The sequence below is a fragment of the Lampris incognitus genome, chromosome 13 (genome assembly GCF_029633865.1).
Source record: "Lampris incognitus isolate fLamInc1 chromosome 13, fLamInc1.hap2, whole genome shotgun sequence".
In the NCBI taxonomy this organism is placed as follows: Eukaryota; Metazoa; Chordata; class Actinopteri; order Lampriformes; family Lampridae; genus Lampris; species Lampris incognitus.
The window spans coordinates 29,061,524-29,082,820 of NC_079223.1; the positions used below are offsets into that span (position 1 = coordinate 29,061,524).

Below are 21,297 nucleotides of genomic sequence, written 5' to 3' on the forward strand. Positions count from 1 at the left end.
ACTAGCAAGTGGTTGGCGTTACTTTCCTACCCTGGATGAATATTTAACCATTAGCAGACAGGGGTAATCAGACCCAAAAATAATTCACACAAGTACCACTTGAGCCCAGGTACATGGAAGGGCATGATTTTAATGTACTCTGCAAACAGGGGGTTGGGTTCTCACAGTTTTCTTAAGAGGCTTTAGCCAATCAATCCCACACCAGGTAGGATTAACTAAACTACAGGCCAATCAGAGAGGAGACAGAGGAGCGCAGAGAGCGAAAGAGAGAGAGACAGGAGTGAGAGAGAGATGTTTGAGTGACTCCCTCAATTGTTATGGGAGTATCAGCGAGCTGTAAAGAGAAATGGATAAATACTTATATACTCTGCAATAAGGAAGGGGGGAGAATGTATATGTGTGTCTAGATCTACATTTATATATGTGTGTGTGTGTTTGTGTGTGTGTGAGGAGAGAGAGAGAGAGAGAGAGAGAGAGAGAGAGAGAGAGAGAGAGAGAGAGAGAGAGAGAGAGAGAGAGAGAGAGAGAGAGAGAGAGAGAGAGGAGAGAGAGAGAGAGAGAGAGAGAGAGAGAGAGAGAGAGACCGAGAAGAGAGAGAGAGAGACCGAGAAGAGAGCAAGAAAGAGAAAGAAAGACAGAGAGCGGAGTCTATCCATCCAGTGGTTTATCTGACGGTTACTCCCAACTTCTCCAGCACACGGACTCCTTTCTCCTGGTACTCCTCCCGGGTCAGCCAGAAGTTGTCCTTGTCTTTCATGATGTCAGCAAGCACTGCCCCGCCCAAGAAACACCATGTGCTTGCGCCTGGGAGGGTCCTCGATGCGGATCTTGAATTTCTAGAGAGGCAGTGACAGGAAGATATAAGAAGCTTGGCCTGATAAAACGTCTTGGTTATTTGCACAGGTATATGGGTACAGCCTTATTTAAGATATAACCCTTTTAACATGCTATCAAAATACCTTGAGCCACTTTTTTAGCACAACTTATGACAATACCAAACAAACTGATATAGCAATAAGGAGTATCTAAAGTGAGATTTCCATCATTAGGGCGAATGGACACATACTCAAGGCAAAGGAATTGTTGTCCTGAAAGGATATAAATGTATGGGTTTGGTGAAATCAGGAGGAACTTTTTTTTGTTTTACTGAACAATTTTATGAAGTTATAATTTTCTTAAGTTTTAGAAATTCATACGTTATCAAAACCATTTCTGTTGAGAGAAGAGTCTGCTGGAAATTGCACAGTCTTAAGGATCTGGTGAAGCCTCTGCTCCTAGTGCCATCTAGTGGCGGGGAAGGGTGCACTGCTAAGGTTTGGACCTAAACCCTACAATGGGCAAAAAGTTGCTATAATGAATTTTGAATGTTACGATAATTCAATAACTGGATGGATATATACATGGGGGCAATAAATATGGCATCAGATAATTTGTCAGTTACAGAAAAGTATCATATACTGATGCGCTCATACATTCCTGTGATTGTCATTTACCTTCTGATTTAATCTCTGGCAAACACCACTCATCTGGTACTCCGAGCCAGCCAAAAATCAGGTCCCAACAGGAGTTGAGGACATTGCTGTATCTCTCTTCATCCTATTATTCCTACCTATTTTCATGCTCCTTTCTGATCAAATTAATAATTTCTTTAATAATAATAAAACTACATTTGATATTTCCATCCAATTGATGCAATAGTTGAAAGCACAACCTGCATAACGCAACTGAATCACCCTCTTCAACAGCTAATGAATTCCACAGCGATCCACCTGTTAGTTATTTTTTTTAATAAGTGTACTGCATGCTGTAAAATCACCCAATACAAAGACAACATAGACAATAGGGGAAGAATAATGGAATAATGTGTGCAGCATCAAAAGTGCAAGGCTCCAATGGACATTTGGTTCTTTCAGATGAGAATCAGTTGCTGCTGCATTACATCTCTGCAGAGCCAACATTTAATGACTTATAATTCTCCCACTTGTGTTTTCTTCTCATATGCCTTAAACTAAAATGGATGCTGTTAAAATCTATGTTCTTGATTGCATTTACATTTTTACATTTCTTCATCTAGCAGATGCTTTTATCCAACAAGGCTAGTTTCTTATACAAGTTTTCCTGATGAAATATTATTTCATCAATAAGTCCAAACTATAAAGAAAAATTAGGCTGAAATATCTCCCATCTATAACCAAAAACTGATCAGTAGACAGCAGACCAGTAGACAGATCAGTAGACCAATAGACAGTTTTCACTGTGGCATACATTACAGAAGTCACACAGGTGGTTTTAACTCAATACTGTCAACACTGGTGTTTTGTAATTTCATAATATAAGCACTTATTATTGCTCCAGTGCTAAAGGTTGCTGGCTAATAAATTAATGTGTGCATCAATGTGCCTAACATGCCATTCACAAACCAAACAACAGTATGAAAGATATCAATGTCCAGTTGTGCAGTGTTGCTTGCTGTTACTGACTTGAAATTAAACCTCCTGTAAATTACAGCCTCACAGAAACAGCAGTTTTTCCAAACTTTGAGCATCATTATGCAGCATAACAGCAGATAATTCCACAATAAGGAAGGCCAATGACCTAGGGTGACCAGATATCCCGGTTTATCCGGGATTGTCCCGGTTTCAAGCTGGGTGTCCTGAGTCCCAGCTACTCTAGCCTGTCTTTTTTTGGTGGGAGGGGATAAAAATCCTTCAGTGTATCATGTCTGGTGAGACAGACAAGCTTGTGAGCGTGTGCATATGCGTGTGCGTGTGCACGAACGTGCAGTACACTTTTTTAGGGTCCCGGTTTGGGATTTTGAAAATCTGGTCACCCTACAATGACCCCCTCTAGAAGCAAAAGACGGTAATACCATTTATCGAAGGCACGAAAGCAGTGATTCTCAACCATGTGTCGTGGAGGACCATGCGTATGCAGGTTGTCTTTCCAACCCAACACTACACCAGCTGATTTCACTACTTAGCCCTCCACATATGACTGAAGATGGGCTCATCAGTGAAACCAGCTGGTGGAGTTTCGGGTTGGAAAGAAAACCCACATACACATGACCCACCACGGCATAAAGTTGAGGACAACTGTTTTAAAGGATCGCAACATAGGTGTAAAAAATGGTATCATAGGGACAAGTCTAGTGGACAAGTTTCCTCTCAATTATATTTGAGCCAAGGGATGACGAGTACATGAAACTGATTGTATTTTGCAGCTACATACATGAACTAGGAATGAAAGAATGTGATCTCACCGAGAGCTTGTCCACGTCGCCTTTGAGCACACGCTCTAGGTAGAGCTGCTTGAGTTCCCTCTCCAGCCGAGATGGCAGACCAGGGTACATGGTGGAGCCCCCTGACAACACTATGTGTTTGTAGAATTCCGCCCTACATGGGGGGGTGTAAGGAGAGAGAGAATAGGAAGGGAGAGAGACAGAGAGACAATGTGGAAGGGAGGAGAGTGCCAATAATTTATCCCTGGCCAGTTGAGACTAACTATGACTTGATGAGGACTTGTATGACTATGTATGAGAAAGAGTACTTTTCTTAGCTTCACATTGGTATTGTCAAAATTATGTTTTCTGTACTTTCTGCACCTAATTGTGGACTATACAAAACATTGTGTGTGTGTGTGTGTGTGTGTGTGTGTGTGTGTGTGTGTGTGTGTGTGTATATAAGCATAAACGCACAAGAGCTGTACCTGGTGTCTATGTCAGCAGCCTGGATGGTGTTGAAGAGCAGCTCTGCCACACCTACTCCCTCCACATTGATGAGGTGGGGCTGGAAAAGCGCCTCAGGGGCCTCGAACCTCTCCCCACCTACCTTGATCACCCTGCCATCTGGAAGCTACAGGTGGCGGGGGGGGGGGGCGCGCATAGGTCAATCGAGTGCTTGTGAATGAATACACTTTAGTGGATATCTGACTAAATGCACATTGCACTGTAAACTGCACTTGTACAATTGTCCACTAAATTTGCCAGTTTCATTTATTTAAAACCGCCTATTAAGGTCAATACTCCCCTGTTCTGTATATACTAGTGTTAATACGTTATCTCAGCAGTGCAACGTGATTCTGAGCAATACAAAACAACGTGTGAATCTTGTACAGGAGACACAACTGACCATTTTTTTGTTTATAATTTTGTTCAAAAATACCCGTTATTTCCTATTTTTCTATATACAACTCCCTAAAAATGGTCAGAACCAGGATCAACAATGTTGTTGAATTGCAATGGGTCTGGTACAGTTCAAATTGCACAATACCAAGTACACCTTTTAATTAAAATCTAAGGAAAATTATGAAATTAGTACATGAGGATAATGTACTGAGGTTTGCAATGTTCTGATTCCATTTTGCACGCTTTAAGGCATTCAACCAAATCTTTGTTTTTTCCCCCATCGAGGCAGAACTGAAAGAAAACACTTCCGGGTTATAAAAACAAAAACAAACATACAAACATTCAAACACTTTCCCCCTGAACCACTCTACTGTACATGGAAAGGAGATTGTGATTTTTGAATCAGACAATGCTACATGTTAAGTTAATGAATAGATGTTGTTTAGCAATATGCTGAGAAGACTGAATGTGTGTATCTAAAAAAAGGCTTCATTCAGCTGAGGCCAGAGGGAGGAAGTGGAGGGCTGCACTGTGGTCTCACAGGAAATGATGTAGTGCTCAGTTCAGGTCCCGTCAGCCACAGTAACATTGCCCTCCTTGTTTCAGCGTGTGCGCACACACACACACACACACACACACACACTCTCACGACACAATGTGTGCTAGGTATGCATGCATAAACACAGGACTTTAGGGCCTGCATTTAGATCCTGTGGTTCCATCTGCAGGGAAAAAGGGCCTCGGAAAGACAAGCAAGCGTACCGGAGGGAGTGTTCCACCCCCATATGTTTTGGTCCCAGAGAAAACAGCTAGTCAGCAGCTGTGCCTTGTCCTAATGCCGCCTCCAGAGCCAACACAAGGCATGTGGTAGGCCACTTAGACGGGTGCACCAACAGATTTAGTCGCTCCATCAGTTTTGGTTACTTAACAGCACTTGTGAATAACAAATTCTAAAAGGAAAAAAAATAACAGCTTTGGAAGGTATTCTGTATTCTTCAATTATTCAATTTTGAGCTGAAATATAAATCTGTCTGCATGTGGTGTACTCAAATGAGGATTTTTTTTGGGGGGGGGGGAATCCCTCGCGGTTTTCATTGGAAAAGTATTGCTATGCTAGGTTAAAATGGCCGACCCAACAAACAGCTGCTTAACACATCTGACCAAATATGGTTGTTCCTATTTGGTCAGATTAACTTCCTAAGGTCTGGAGGAATGGCCAACATTCTCATTTTACATTCAGATTCACGCTGAAAGTTTTAAGAGTTAAGCTGTCACTGTTATTAAGGGGAACATGCACACAATTTAACAGTAAACTTCGGTTTCATGCAAAGGTCAGGGTGTTGTCCTCACCATAACCCTGTGGTCATGGATTGGTCAGAAGAAAGAACAAGATAAAAAAAAAAAAAAACCCAAATACGAGGTGGGGAATATTAATCTATATATTTATGTGTTCTTATTTAGAGATATTTAAGGAAGTGGACATTTTATTCAGTTGGGGAAGGTTACACAAAGAACATCTATAAAATAATTTTTTTCAGCCTTAGAGAAAACAACGAAGTCTCAGCTTTTCTTAATAGAAGTGGAGCTGATTTAAGAGGCATGTTAAAGACTGTCACAGTCTAAACAATCTCACAAATTAGTAATTAAATTGCTTCTGTGTTTTTTCAACTGTCACATGTATCTTTGAATTTCAATAAATTACTCTGGATCTGAATAAGCATGGGGAAAAAAAATCACTCAGCTCTTTCAGGATTAAATGGGGATGGAGGGAAGAGAGCCAAGTTATGATAAGTCATTCTCACAATATCCATGAGAGGGCAGCAACACTTTTTTCATTGGCCTTGCTGTACATTGACTATTTTTCCATGAAATTTTCCTAAACACCAAACCTGTTGAATTCACAAGTAAGCATACCATCAACCAGAGAGAGGGGACTGACTAAGCTCATTGGGCTCTAATAGCAGTTGTACAGCATTGATAAAGACTCTAAAATACGTTTGGGAACACCATTATGGATCTCCTTATTAGGAGTCACTGAGGTATTGCTCACTTGATTAAATCAAATGAAATCATGTTGAGTGAGAAAGCGGTAGTGTAGAGGAGATATTGACTATTGTGGCTACTTATCAGCTAGAAGCAGTCAGTGCGAAAATGTCCAACTCAGAAGCTCATGTCCTTACCAGCCCACTGTTATGTTATAGTTAAGTTACACTTGATACATCCAATTGGTCCTACATTGTGTCTATCTATCTATCTATCTATCTATCTATCTATCTATCTATCTATCTATCTATCTATCTATCTGCCTGTCTGTCCGTCCTTCCCTCTGCCTGTCTGTGACTGACAGTGAGACAGACATCTATGAAAGACACGGCAACACAGCATCAGCCACAGAACAGTGTAACCTCAGGCAGTTAGGGTGAAGTGCCTTGCCTAAGGAAATAATGTCATAATGGTTGTTGTACCTGACAAACCTCAGATTGTCAGCCCAGACAACAACCCCATCCCATCAGTTCATTTGAACCAGCGACTCTCCCATATCAAGCTTGCCTCTACTGTTGTTACTGGTTTGCTGTCCCAAGTGGGCAGTGGTGAGCAAAATACACACATAACACTAAATATGAAAGCCTTTAAGTGCATAAAGCACTCACCTACCTTCTTTCTATTACTCTTCCTTCTACACTGCATCTACCTTCATAGGTAGCTGTCCCAGAGGCTACAACATAAACCTGTGCACCTTAGCTAAAAGTGTGACAATGTGTGAATGTATGAAGTGGCAGGATGGGCTCAAGCAGCAGGGGAGAAACTATTTCACCACCAAGTAAAAAACACCTTGAGCTGAATACAGGGACTATTACAACAAACTAAATATTAAATAAATAGATTACAACTACATCACACTACCACCACTTCAGATCCATGTAGAGGGTTGTAGGCTAGTTAAGGTGAAAACCAATTCACAGTCTGCCTATAGACATGTGCTCACCAAGATTTAAAATAGCATTGGATATGCTCAGAGATGGTCATGTGGTTATGTCTGCTGCCTCTGGATTCATACTGATGTTCCTGCAATTCTAGGATCAAATCCTGCCGGGAACTCTGTCACTTATCTTTCACAGTGCACAAACATATAGGAAAAAGAAAAAAAAACAGTATGGTGAGTGCACTGCTCCCTCTTCCTCATGAAAGAGTCTTGTTTTGACTCCTTTTTGTTAGTGGGCGTGTGCCTACCGTGTAGGACTCAACAAGAACGGTGGTCTCCAGGGCCAGTTTCTGTTCTTGTTCGATGTTGTAACCAACATAGCACAACTTCTCCTTCATCATCCTCACCGTCTCAAAGTCTGCAGAATGGTTGAAGGCATAGCCCCTCAGCAACAACAACTGGGGGGTGAATGGAGAGGTGGGGGAAGAAGGGTAGAGTGAGGAAGGAAAAGAAGGAAGAATAAAAGAAAGCAAAGAGGAAGTGAGGAGGGTAAAAAGCCATGATTCTGGTTTGAAAAAATAATGAAAATGAACATCTGTATTGCGCTTTTTAAAACAAATGTTAAAGCTTAATTAAAATTCCACCATTATATGAAGCAAGACTGCCACACAGTCATGATGCAAAAAATTAATGAATTATGCCAATGTTTCAATGTTATTTTCATCAGCTACAATGCTTCTGCCTTGCAGTGACCTTCTCCATGTTATTCTCAGCAAAAAAAACAATGCATTTGTCTCTACAAGTTCTATTACCACTGAACAACATGCAAATCAGCTTTGCTGGGACCATTACTTTGGGGAGGACGTATATAATATATTACAGAACTCATGTTTTCACACACACACACATGCACGCACGCATGCACACACACACGCACGCACGCACGCACGTATGCTCTCTCATCTAGGCAAACCTGATTTGCATCTCATAACTGCGATTTGTCGATTTACTTTACTTCGAATGTTATAATCGTTGTTTCCAACAATGACCAAGTGGGAAAAAAAAAAAAAACTTGTGACAGCCACCAGATTGGAAATAGATGGGTTTTTGTAACACTTTGACCTTTGGGTCAAGTACCTTAATGAGGTAGCGGGTGATGTCCCTGCCTGCGATGTCCAAACGACGTGTCAGATGGGGTAGGCTGAAGCCCTCGTACACTGGACAGATGTGTGTAACCCCATCACCTGAGTCCACCACCACACCCGTCAAAAGGCCTGTATAACAGAAGCACACACACACATACACACAGAGTTAATATCCAACACTATGGTCATCCAGCAAAGGTTTCTACAGGTTAGTCATAAATTCAACTGCTCTACTCAGGGCAATGTTCTGCTAAAAATAACACTTTGAAGACACAAATTAATAAACCCAGCCACAGATGAATTGTCAATTTGTTCATGCTATTTATGAATTTACTTGTTTAGTGTCTGTATGAATGTGTGTTTGTAAAAATATCAAAGTCTGATACATAGTTGACAATATACAGTACAAATCAATAGTTGCCATTCGTCTTTGGCATTTGCCAAAAATTATTTCACTGCTTATTGTACTTGTACACTAAGTATGTGACAAACAAACCTTTGAATCTTGTGTCCTGGTTTGTTTTGTGATCACTTCTTCAAGTTCTTGGGTTGTTATTTTTTTATTTAAGATAGTATTGTTCAAGTGACTAACATTATACCATTACAAAAATAACAAAACCAGTACCAAAATAATTGTGAAATCTTACTGTTCATTTTTATTTTTCTTACCTTGAGCATACAGAGTAAGCACAGCCTGAATGGCAATGTAGACTCCAGCAAACTGGTAGGTCTCAAACATTACCTGCACAGGCAATAAAAATGGGGGGAAAGGAGGAGAGCTTTGAAAACATATACTAAGAAGCACACTTTTAACTGTCCGCCACTCACTCCAACTCTCAAAAACTCCTTCACTCACTCACTCCTACACTCAATATGCTCTCAAAAATATTAAGACAACAATAACACCTCAATGATCTTCTCCCGGTTCTTGGTGGGGTTCATAGGCGGCTCAGTCAGCAGAATCTTACAGTTGCGTGAGTCGATGTTGAGCTTCTCAGGGCCAAAGGTATAGTCCCACAGGTGTTTCATGTCATCCCAGTTTCTGACGATACCATTCTCCATCGGGTAGTTGACCTCCAGCATAGAGCGCAGCTCGCTGGCCTCATCTCCCACCATAAGGTCCTGTAAAGGAAAGAAAAGGGGTGTTAGAGGGGTTGTGAAACGTCAACAGAATTTCCATAAAATTCAGCTGTCATGGTCCTTGAAAAGGGATCAGCACCAAACGTTGGTCTTGAAACTAGAGATGCACCGATACCAGTCCGATACTGTCCTCACATACTCATACTCGTAAAACTATTCCGAAACAACTGCACCGGATACCCGACAATTCCTACAGAAATTGAGAAAAGTAAGCAGTGCTTTTTTTTTGCCATTCGTATGGGAGGAGGTGGAACCAGATAGACTACGTGGAGCGATGGCCAAGAAGAGACAAAAACGTCGATGTGCTATTTATCTAAACGGAGTGAGAAATGACAAAGTTACAAGCGTGTAGGGCTGTCAAAATTGGCCAAAAATGACGTTCGATTATTCCTTCTAAAAAAAACACATGGTCATGAGCTTTGGGTAGTGATCGAAAGGATTAGATCGCGGATACAAGCAGTTGAAATGAGTTTCCTCCGTAGGGTGTCTGGGCTCAGCCTTAGAGATAGGGTGAGGAGTTCGGCCATCTGGAGGGAGCTTGGAGTAGAGCCACTGCTCCCTCGCATTGAAAGGAGCCAGTTGAAGTGGTTCGGGCATCTGATTAGGATGCCTCCTGGGCACCTTCCTTTGGAGGTTTACCAGGCACGGCCAACTGGGAGGAGACCCCGGGGTAGACCCAGAACTCGCTGGAGGGACTACATGTCCAATCTGGTCTGGGAATGCCTTGGGACCCCCTCGGGAGGAGCTGGAGGGCGTTGCTGGGGAGAGGGATGTCTGGAGTACCCTACTTAGCTTGCTGCCACCGCGACTCGACCCCGCAGAAGTGGCTGAAGATGAATGAATGGATTTTCCCCCCTTTTTTTCTCCCCAATTGCATCCAGCCAATTATCCCACTCTTCTGAGCCATCCTGGTCGCTGCTCCACCCCCTCTGCTGATCTGGGGAGGGCTGCAGAATACCACATGTCTCCTCCAATACATGTGGAGTCGCCAGCCGCTTCTTTTCACCTGACAGTGAGGTGTTTTGCCAGGGGGACGTAGCATGTGGGAGGATCACGCTATTCCCCCCAGTTCCTCCTCCCCCCCAAAAAGGCGCCCAACCGACCAGAGGAGGCACTAGTGCAGCGACTAGCACACATACCCACATCCGGTTTCCCACCTGCAAACACGACCAATTGTGTCTGTAGGGACGCCCAGAGCCCTAGAAAGAGAGAGTTACGTCAACTCCGTAGACGTCAATGGGCCAATTATTTAACAGCAATGGCGGATCATGGGAGCCCCGGATAGTTCCAAACAGTGCGCATAGAATATGTGTCACGTTGGAATATATCTATATCTATATATAAATGTAAAAATCTCACAAGACAGATAGCCAAGATAAAGTGCTTTTTTCCACACGAATGAATATTAATTTCCACACTCGAACGTCGTTTTTTTTTTTTTTTACAACTGGATTATACATTCAAATTTAGAATATGCATTGACAGTCCTACAAGCGTGTGTAACTTGGATGAGCGCAGATAGCCCAGGCACAGCCATGGCGTTTCACGTAAGTGGGCGGACCGGAGTTTTTTTACCTGCTACACTGCGACTGTGTTGCATGTGGGTGTGTGCCAGCCACGTTTTTTTTTTTTTTTTTTTTTTGCTTCAACAGGTAAACTCTACATAGAACTGTCTAAAATACAAGTACAATCTGTTTAAAAATACCAACTGCAGTATCATTTGGCAAAATTCAATATGCACGCAGTGAAGCAAAAAACAAGGCTGGCATACAACCACATGCAACACAGACGCAGTTGGTGTAGCAGGTAAAAAACCCGCTCCGCCCCACCCACGTGACACGTCGCGTCCATGCCTGGCACAAACATTTGTTCTGCTACAGTTGTATGTTGTACTGAAATCCACTCAATGTGTTACAGGTTACATTTAAGCGAAATGTGTGGCAGTGCCATGTCAGGAAAACACAAAGTTGAATGTTAAAATGTCAGCAACAGCATCATGTTGTATATTTAATTTGTTCCAGTCAGAAAGTGAGGAACATCTGATGAAAATAAAACATGTTTTCAAAGTCATTTTTAGAGCTATAATGACATTATTATTAAGTATTCCTATTGGTACTCAGTATCAGCAAGTACCCAAATGTAAGTACTTGTACTTGGTCTGAAAAAAAGTTGTATCGGTGCATCCCTACAATTGAAAACAACACTTTTAAACAGCAGACATAGGCAACCATGTGCCTTGGTGTGCCAAAAGTATGCAGGGTTCTCTACCAAATCAATCACAACCTTAGTTACCTGGATAGCACAATTTCAACCAAAGAGGACAGACCAAATCAGTAGTTGGTTGGGGAAAAAAGCATACTCATGGTACTCCCCGGCATATAAATGTCTGTCTGTTCTAAAGCTTTCTCAGTTAAAAGATGTACTATAAGACTGACACCCATCAACCAAGCTCTATTGATTTCTTCACCAAAAATACCCATACACTGGGAGAAAATTAAAGTTCGCATTTTGAAAGTTCAACACTCGGAAGCCTCTTAAATCTTTTGGATCAATAATAAAACCCCTCTGTTATCAAGATTTACACTGGTCATGACAGGTTACCCATACAGCAGCTGAAACTGGGCCGGATCCGCCCACAGTCCAGCAGATCCACATAGGAATCACATCCGCCCCTAGGGCGGCCCCTGCCTCTGCGCCGATTCCGGCAGATCATTATACCAATCACATTCATTCCTACACCACTCTGCACCTCTGGCCAGAGTGTGGCCTCTTTACGAAAGTTGTAACCCCCTTTTTTTTTTAAAGATTTATTTTTTGGCCTTTTCCGCCTTTATTCGATAGCGACAGTCGAGAGAGACAGGAAAGGCAGGGGAGAGAGAGGGGATGACATGCAGCAAAGGGCCCGGGCCGGACTCAAACCCAGGCCGCTACAGTAAGGACTCAGCCTTATGTGGTATGCACTCTACCAGGTGAGCCATCGGGGCACACCGGAACCCATTTTTAAATTCGGCCTTGTGGATTTAAAATGAGTCAAGTGTCAGCACCTGAATTCCCTTTTTCTAGCTTCAATTTTTTTCAGAAACAGATTTCAGTGGACTGTTTAAGAGAAAGAACGTTTACGATCTTTGAATCCTTGAATATGCCGCCATGCTTTTTGTACTGGCGTCTTGGTGGATCCGCGCAAGAAGCTGTGATACATCTGGCCTGGATCCAGCCCAGTTTCATTTTGCTGTGTGGGTAATAAACGGTTTCCATGGGCATGCACATCAAAACATCTAATATCCCACCCCTAAAGCACAAACACCATTTTATCACCAATCATAAACATGACAAACATTTACCAAGATGCAGGATATGAGGTAACAAAATGTGTCCCACTCTAGCATTCAAACAATTTAGAATAAAAAAATTAAACTTGTAACATGCAAACTCGCCTAGTAATTTAAACAGCCGCTGGGTTAGCCAAGTGTTAGCCACACAGTCAAGCATCTCACATTCCAAGTCATTAAAAGCAAAGAGACTGCAGCCATTTTACAAGTTCACTGTGAGGCTCTTTGGTACTGGCAGAGCACCGGATGCTGGCATGGACTTCATGTGTTTTCAATCAAACAGAAACAGATGTTTCTCAGCCGTCAACCTTATTCGGCTGTCTGATGAGTTTTCTGGTGAGCCCGCACCTCCTTCACATCTTGGGAGGTAAATCACTCCAAGACAGTGAAGGAAATGCTCTAAACTTGATATTTCACTGGCCAAATGGAGTGATCCAGTTTGAAATCCTAAAACCCAGAAGTTAGTTAGCATATTTGAGACATGGGTTCCCTCAGCTTTCTCCATGGGCAAAATTACTTTTTTTTTCTTTGAATACCTCAAGTGAGATTTGACATCAACAGAAGATTTGTGGAATTGAGCATTCTATTTTGTGCAGTAAAAACTGATCAGTGACTTTGTTAGGTGAATATTTAAGCATTTAAATAGGATAGAGCTGCAAGCTGTAAACAAATGGCCAACTGCTCACCACTAAAAGTAGTCAAACCTTTTACCTACATTAACGCAGGGCAGTACATTGGTATATCAATATCATGACATGAGACTAGATAACGTCCCGTATTTTGGTTATCCGAATACCATGATATAACTTAAAATGTTATTTCCTAGTATTAAAGGCTGCATTACTGTACAGTGATAGAATATTCTGAACTTTATTGACTGTTTTAGCTGACTCAAATTAACAATGCATGCCTCTACCTGCTTGGTCATGATATCTAAATTACTAATGGTAATTTCTAAAAAATGTCTTGCTTGCAAATACCTTAGGAAAGCACCAATAGTCATGTCCAAAATATTGTCACATTGATAGAGGTATTCAGTCTTACACTCACAGTATTTAGTAAGAGATTTGATTGTCAGACTTACCCAGCCCTATCCCATATCAATTGTATTCATACTTCAAAAGCTGTAAACACTTTGTTCATTTGTGAAGATTATCTCATAAAACAAAATATTGAAAAGTCCCCCCTCCCCCACTGAAAGAACAGAATGAACCCACAGCAGAATAAACTTTCCTGTTGGCAAACAAAAAGCTCACAGCTGAACTACTCCATTGCACCCATGATTACGTATCACGGCTCTTAATAGGGCTTAAACCATTAAGTAAAGTTTGACGATTCATTAAAAAACACTAAGGTGTAACATTTTCCCCATTAGTTTACAACAATTAGTATTCGAGTTTGTGCCCACCATCATTAATTTTCAAACAACTGAGCACAGTGCTACAAAAGAATTTAGGCAAAAATGTCTAGTTGTGTGTGTTGGCCCTGTGATGGCCTGGCGGCCTGTCCAGGGTGTCTCCCCGCCTGTCGCCCCATGACTGCTGGGATAGGCTCCAGCATCCCCCTTGACCCTGAGAGCAGGATAAGCAGTTTGGATAATGGATGGATGGATTTCTAGTTGTCCAGTTTGGTAGTCCAGCATTGAAAACTGGTTAACCCAGGCACCCCTCCAACAAATTTGTACAGACTTGTAAGGTCAATACTCAGTTTTTGTGTACATTTGTGTAAAAATTTCCATCACAAGTGAAATGATTCATAGCCGTGCAATGCTCAGCCTGTGAATGCTTTACAATAGAGATCCACTACCCACAGATCATACAGATCTTTTTTAATTTTGCACTTAGTACAAAGTTCCTTGTTCCCTAAATCCCCTCACTCTCCCCTGTTTGATATTCTTTAGATGCTCTTCTAACTTTAGAACTTGAATGTTCAAATGTATCTGAGGAATGTCAAACCATGACTTAAGCCATTTCCAATGTAACCCATGTACATGTAGGGCAGGATCTGCTCGGCATTAACCCAGGGAGCCGTACCTTTGTAGGTTTTCAATCCAACCAATCAAACTCATTCATGAACAGCACACCTCCAACCAGAGAGAGGAGAACCAATCATGAAATCAGGTGGGACTTGAAAACCTGAATACACAAAGACCTTGATGGTACGTAATTCCATACCACTGCACTAACCCTTAAACTAGCCACATCTCTGCTGCAGCTCACATTAGTTTACGTTCCTTTAGGTGCCATTTCTTTGCTTCTATAACACTGAAATTTATTGTAATCAGCAGCCCTTAAATAGCTTCAAGTACGCAAACAGATCATCTGTGGTTGAGAGAGCAGAACTCATCCAATTTTTCTTTTGGCATGTCATCAAAAACAGCTGACCTTTGATTCATTCATTACAGCTATTTCCACCAAAGCTACACTTACAGCCAGAAAAACAAGTACATTAGAGCAAAGTGCTTGAATATTAATCCATCCATGTCTGGTTGTCTGGATTTCTACCAGTCTGTCTGCAAGTCACTTCATTGGAGAGCGCCAAAACTAAATATTAAAGAATGACTAAACCCTAGACCATTTTAGTGAGTTTACTGACATCTACAGATTAAAAAATATCTAAAAGGTTAAAAACATGCCAGGCTGGTCTTGGTACTCTGTGATGTAAGTATAACAGGATAAACAAAGCTGCAGATAATAAAATTAATAATGGGTCTATTTGATTTAAGTGTGCCAAGACACCTATCAGCACTGACAAAGTCTGTACAAGCAATTGTCAGTAGTACTGTCGATGCTGGAAACGGATGATCTGCTGTGACGACCCCTAACGGGAACAGCCGAAAGTAGCAGTAGTAGTAGAATGTCAATGCTGGTTCTTTGGCACACCTAAATCAAAAGGAACCATTATTTATCATATTAGCTGCAGCTGTGTTTACCTTGCTATGCTTACATCACAGAATACCAAGACCAGCCAGACATTTCTTAACTTTTAGATGGATTTCAACTTATAGATGTCAGCAAACACACTAAAATGGTCTAGCGTTTAGGCATTCTTTAACAGAGTTTGGAAGGACATAACACCTTATATGAGTAGCAAAGATTAAATATTACAAATGAACAGAGAAGCAGAGAAAATTAATAGATAAGTAAAAATGAAAAGAAAAGAGGACAGGTAGCTCAATTTTTATAGATTTCCAAACACGGCATAACACTTTCTGCTACAGGCAATTCCAGGAGGCACACACCAACCTACACTTACCATCTTCTGAGCATTCTACTTCACCATGAGGGCACAAAGTGTGATGGAGGGAAGAGATATAAAATACAGCAAAATAAATGCATGGAAAAAATAAAAGAGCTGGAAAGAACAGGAGACAGGAAGATATAGAAGCTGGTAATTTTAGTGGATGTGATGGTGCCTGCATCTGAAATTTAGGCTTGGCCAACCTCAATCACCTGACTGTCATCTACACAATTATTCTTATATTTACACAAATGTATAGAATATTGAGCTTTTTTCCTAGCAACATCCCTTGCAGAATTTTATCATTTATGGCCAATAAATACATTTGTGCTATCGACCCCTGAAGTCGGAGATGAAGCCTATTACAGTACATCAAGAGCGTTAATGCACTCTGCTCCCTCTTCAAGCAACTGACTGTCAAAATCACTTACAGCTATAAGAGCTAGAGTCTTTAAGTGAGTTTAAACTGTTAACAAAGATCTTGTGGAAGCCAAAATAAGGAGCCATCTTAATGTTTATGTGGCCTATGAGCCTGCTGCTTTGCTGTACCTGTGCAACACCGGAGTGCTCATTGTGGGAAACCCAACTTTGCCCTCACTACTACTGTTTTACTTGGGTTGTATTTTGTTGTTAGCCTGCAACTGTAATGTTGCTGATGCTGATTCCTTACTTAGTTCCCCTTTAACAAAAATCTGTATCTCAATGGGGACCACTTGGTTGAAAAACAATCTAATAAAAAGGTCATTCTGTGAACAGAGAGGGAACCAGAACTTACCTTGATCTCAATGTTTCCCACTTTGGCTGTGGAGCGGATGATAGGCCTGCCAACCAGCGCAGGGAAGATGTGCTCTGGGAAGTTGGAGCCTGCATAGCCACACTTGACAAACTATGACATGGAGGGGGGGGGGGGCAAGCAAAGAGGAAGTGATGAAAATATATTAGCACCAGCACCACTGACACTCACTGTACAACACCATAAGCAATGTGGCTTACCAGCTGCACCTGCTGATACTACTGGTCTGAATTCACAACGCTCAGGTTGATTTAAAACTTAACTTGTGAAACCTTGTGTTTTTAGGGGTGTCATTTTCAAATGTAAATTGGTATCTCTGAAAATACAGAATGCTTAATGTACATATGTAGAGTGGTTTTAAGCTCACAGTATGTGTTTCCCTGTTCCTTTGTACTGCATGTGAGAGCCTGATATCCCTGTACAATTTGCTAAATTACAAACTATAAAACACTGCTGTAAATATGTCTCTTTGCCCATGTCAAATGACAACTTTCTAGATAACTTTGTTATTGCTGGGAAAAACTGTTTATGACACTTGAGTGTGGGAGAATTTTAAGTGCAAAAAAATTCGATCTGAGTATTGCATAACCTCAAGGCTATAAACAAATGCTAGCAATACAATGGGTGAATGTTAGTCCTAACATCCTCAACAACATATTAGTCCTAACATCCTCAACTCTGGCTGTGCATGGAACAGAGCACCAGGCCACTGTAAAATCTAGCTGCTTAATTTTGTCTTGCTTTTGGGCATAAACAACCATATTTCACTGCAGAATAAGACTATGGGCTTATTCAAAAATTGTAAGGGTCCACTAGTAAATTCCATAGAGATGATCAGCTATGCAATACTTAACGTTTCAAAAACATTCAAAAGACTGCAACTTCCAAAGGTGCAGGCAAATTTAGTATGAGAAGATCATCGTATAAAGAGAGAATTAAAAAAGTTGAAATTTTATCTAAACATTTGCTGTTCGATGAATGCCCTGTATATTGAATTTATTTGTGGGTCATAATGACTCTGAGAAGATCTCTTGTGATGTTCCACACGCAATGTATGTTTGCCAATCTACTGGGTGATGTTAAACCACCAGATTTTACAGTGGAACACAGCTGTGTTCTCCATGCAGTGAAAGAGGCCATGTAACGTGCAAGAGTATGTGTGTTTCAGTACATGGCTGTGGTTAAGTCTGTTCTCACTTCCGCTTGACTTGTCATTTCAATCTAGCACATAGCAGGCTTTTTTCTTTTTTATTTCACACATCACTTAAGAATCGTGTATTTAAAAATAACTGTTTTGAGATGTCGAGTGAACATCCTCTTCTATTGCTCATCTACGTGATCAGCAGCTGAAGTCTACTTTCCGATAAGGGCAAGGGAGAATAAATGAAATGAATGTAACATGAGGGCTCTGAAGTGAAGTCCTCTTAATATGTTACCATCCCCGAGTATGCGTAGGTCAATTTAACAGTTTATTATTTGACATATTAACCTGTTACATACAATAACCTTTGATATAGCCAATTCAAAATATTTGGCCTTGGTTTTTGATCTATCTTTAAAGGGTAAACGAGACAGGTGATTATCGTTTCCAAAGGCTAAACACCTTAACTCACCCCAGGATCACTTGGGTTAGGTGAGGTATTTCTTGCCGATGTTATGAAAAGCGGATAGGTTGTTCCTCTATTAGCCAGGCCTAAAATTCACTAGGTGGCTAATAAACACGGCTACTATCAAACAGTCCATTATTTGTTGTAGTTTTGTGCAACCCATCGCATGTCTATACATAACTACTCCACTCCATATTGCCAGTTACTCTAGAGTACTAACTGAACTAGACTTGCTAATTGAGCGAGGAAACCAGCTGACAGAGATGTTGCCATTTACTAGTTAGCTAGCGTTAGCTTCCAGATAGCAGCTTAACTGTCACTCGATAACATCAGGGAGATTATTTAATTACATAGCCGAACAGTCTAGCTCGTTATTTATTTTCGTCGTGGTCCTTTCGACGTCCTTTACCGATTAAATAACTGGTTAAACAGCTATTCATGGTTCTGCTCCGTATCACTGGAAATTAACGGACTGACTGGTTAGCTACCACTGCTAGCTCCTGTAACGTTGACAGCGCAGCAGATCCACTTCCTGTTTCGGCAAACGGTGAATATAGCGGCGTCGTTCAATTTAACTGTACCAGGCCTCGTATTAATAACGCGCCAAATGACGGTAGTAATATACTCACTCCAGTGCCGTTGTCACAGACCACCACTTTCCTTCCCTGGCTGTCCATTTTACAAAACCCAGCTGCCACCGAACCTCCCTCAACTTTCTTCGGAAGCCGGAAGTAGCATCAGCCCGGCCCAGAGGAAGGGAAGGGTGGACGTCCGGTATGTGACAGACAACGTTCACGTACCCCGAGATGCGTTCGATAAGAGCTATATTCTCAGAAATTATTAATAACAAATCTGCTGGAGCATCCTACCCCCCCCCCAAAAAAGAAGCTCAGGCTAACCTCATGGATGTCGTTTAAAAAAAACACGTTTGCCTTTCAATCTTCTCTCCTCCTATCACTATCGATGTAAATGAATACAGGTCAAAAAACAAACGTTGAAGGGTAATTTCTTCCATTACTGTAAGCTCCTATAGGACTTCCTTGGTATTTTGAAAATGTGTGCAGGAAACTAACAGGAATTTGTGTCAAGAAAACTTATGATTGAAATCACCTGTGAAGAGTAAAAAATAAATAAATAGTTTAACTATGTTGAACAAAATGAATGAATGATGAGCTCCACTGAATTAAGTGTAACCAAAGTTTGTGTCTTTACTTCATCCATTTATATGCTATTGAGACTTCAAAAATATCCACAGGGCATTAGATAGAGCAGATAACCAACAAAAATGATATCAATCAATCCTGACTGATGTTGACTTATTTCTTGCCTGCACGTACACAAACATAAATGTTTTCACTGTTATCATAGTTGCATGGACGAATGCGAAGGAAGAACATTGGTGTACAAGTAATATGTGTTAGCTAGCTCAGCCAAGTTAAGCTACCTAACAAACACCGCGAAATATGAATTGATGTCATTAATATATTTTCCATATATTTCCAATATTTTCCATTTATTTAAATTCAATGCCTGTCTCCCAACCAGGAAACATCTCTCGTGGGGCAGTTTGTAGTTTTTACGGGAAATGTACAATACCGGCTGGTTAGACACCCTGTCTCGCTAAGAAAACGACAGCAAATTGCAGCCAAGTGAAGTCAACCACGCACGGTTGAGGCTTCGGATTGGCCGGTCAAAGTTCACCAATGTTGAACTCCACTCGAAACGAAGATGCGATTTTCCTTCGCCACCGGAAGCGAATGTTTTATTCGCCCTTTCGCACGCATAGAATATGAATGAACGAGAGTTGCATATCATCACATCATCAGTTCCGTAACCCATGGAGGTCGTAGGAGCATAGCTGATGCCTCCCTCAACAGGTTGAGTCATCATCGTGTTTCAGTAGGGGGAGTACCTGGTAGTCCCTAGCTCCTCTCCAGGTATGGATGGCCGTTGGTTCACAGAGGAACTCCTCCGCCCTTTTGACAGGTTTTGTTTTTGGTCCTGCTGGGTGTGCACACACCCTCCTCTCAACAACCCAAGGGTTGAAATGGGGGTGCCGGTTTAGTCGTCGACGACCCGACTGTTGCAGTTTAACGTCGTACCCAGGACACACTCAGGAGTTGAATATTCGCCATGTTAATTTCGCGTATGTGTGACCGTACTGCGTTTGAAACAGCTGATAACAGTATTCCTATTTGCTAGACTCGAACAATGGGTCGGTATTCGGGGAACAGCCCTAAAATGTTTTAAATCATATGTGAAGAATAGAAGTTTCTCGGTCAGCATCCTCCTCAGCCCCCTTTACATAAACCCCAAGGGCCCACCTTAGGTTTGCTTATTAGGGAGTATGGAACTATCTCTTTTAATTGTTACACTGATGATACCCAGCTCTTATCTTCCACTTAAATGTAATGGCACGCATTTATTTCAGCCTTTGTTGGACCGTCTTGAAAAGGCTTAAAAGGCTGGATGTCAAAGAATTTCCTTTTGCCGAATGAGCAAAACAGAGGTTGTGCTTTTGGCCCCCTGACTCCATTAGCAATTTCTCTGGCAACCTCGCACCGCCATCATAAATATACGACCTTGTGCGCACGCACGCACGCACGCACGCACGCACGCACGCACGCACACACACACACACACACACACACACACACACACACACACACGCACACACACACACACAATTATTCCGCTTTTAACTTTGACAGACAAAATCTGGTGAAAGGTTGCTGGTTGGGGTTTTTTTTCCAATTGCAGGCAAAAGCTCTTTCCTCTCATTCCAAGTTGGATCACATCTCCCCCATACTTGACTCCCCTCACTGGCTTCCTGTTAGTTTTAGATGAGATTTTAAGGTTTTATTGTTTTTAAAGCACTAAATGGATTGGTACCCCCCCTACATTCTCAGACCTTTTATCTTCCTACTCCTCCTCAAGGTCACTTAGGTGCTCAGAAGGAATTCAGCTGGCCATTCCATAGGCAGGTTACAATTTAAA

General features: G+C 41.6%; 1 protein-coding gene across 1 annotated transcript; it reads right to left on the reverse strand.

Moving 5' to 3' along the window:
* Positions 1-549: 549 nt before the first annotated feature.
* Positions 550-19,022, reverse strand: LOC130122854 (actin-related protein 2-B-like). Its single transcript, XM_056291897.1, is given in 10 exon segments — positions 550-787; positions 789-836; positions 3,260-3,392; positions 3,706-3,851; positions 7,355-7,504; positions 8,184-8,320; positions 8,861-8,933; positions 9,098-9,313; positions 16,676-16,786; positions 18,930-19,022. Coding segments are annotated over 10 exon segments (1,185 nt in total). The 5' UTR covers positions 18,978-19,022; the 3' UTR covers positions 550-664.
* Between the last annotated feature and the right edge of the window lie 2,275 nt (positions 19,023-21,297).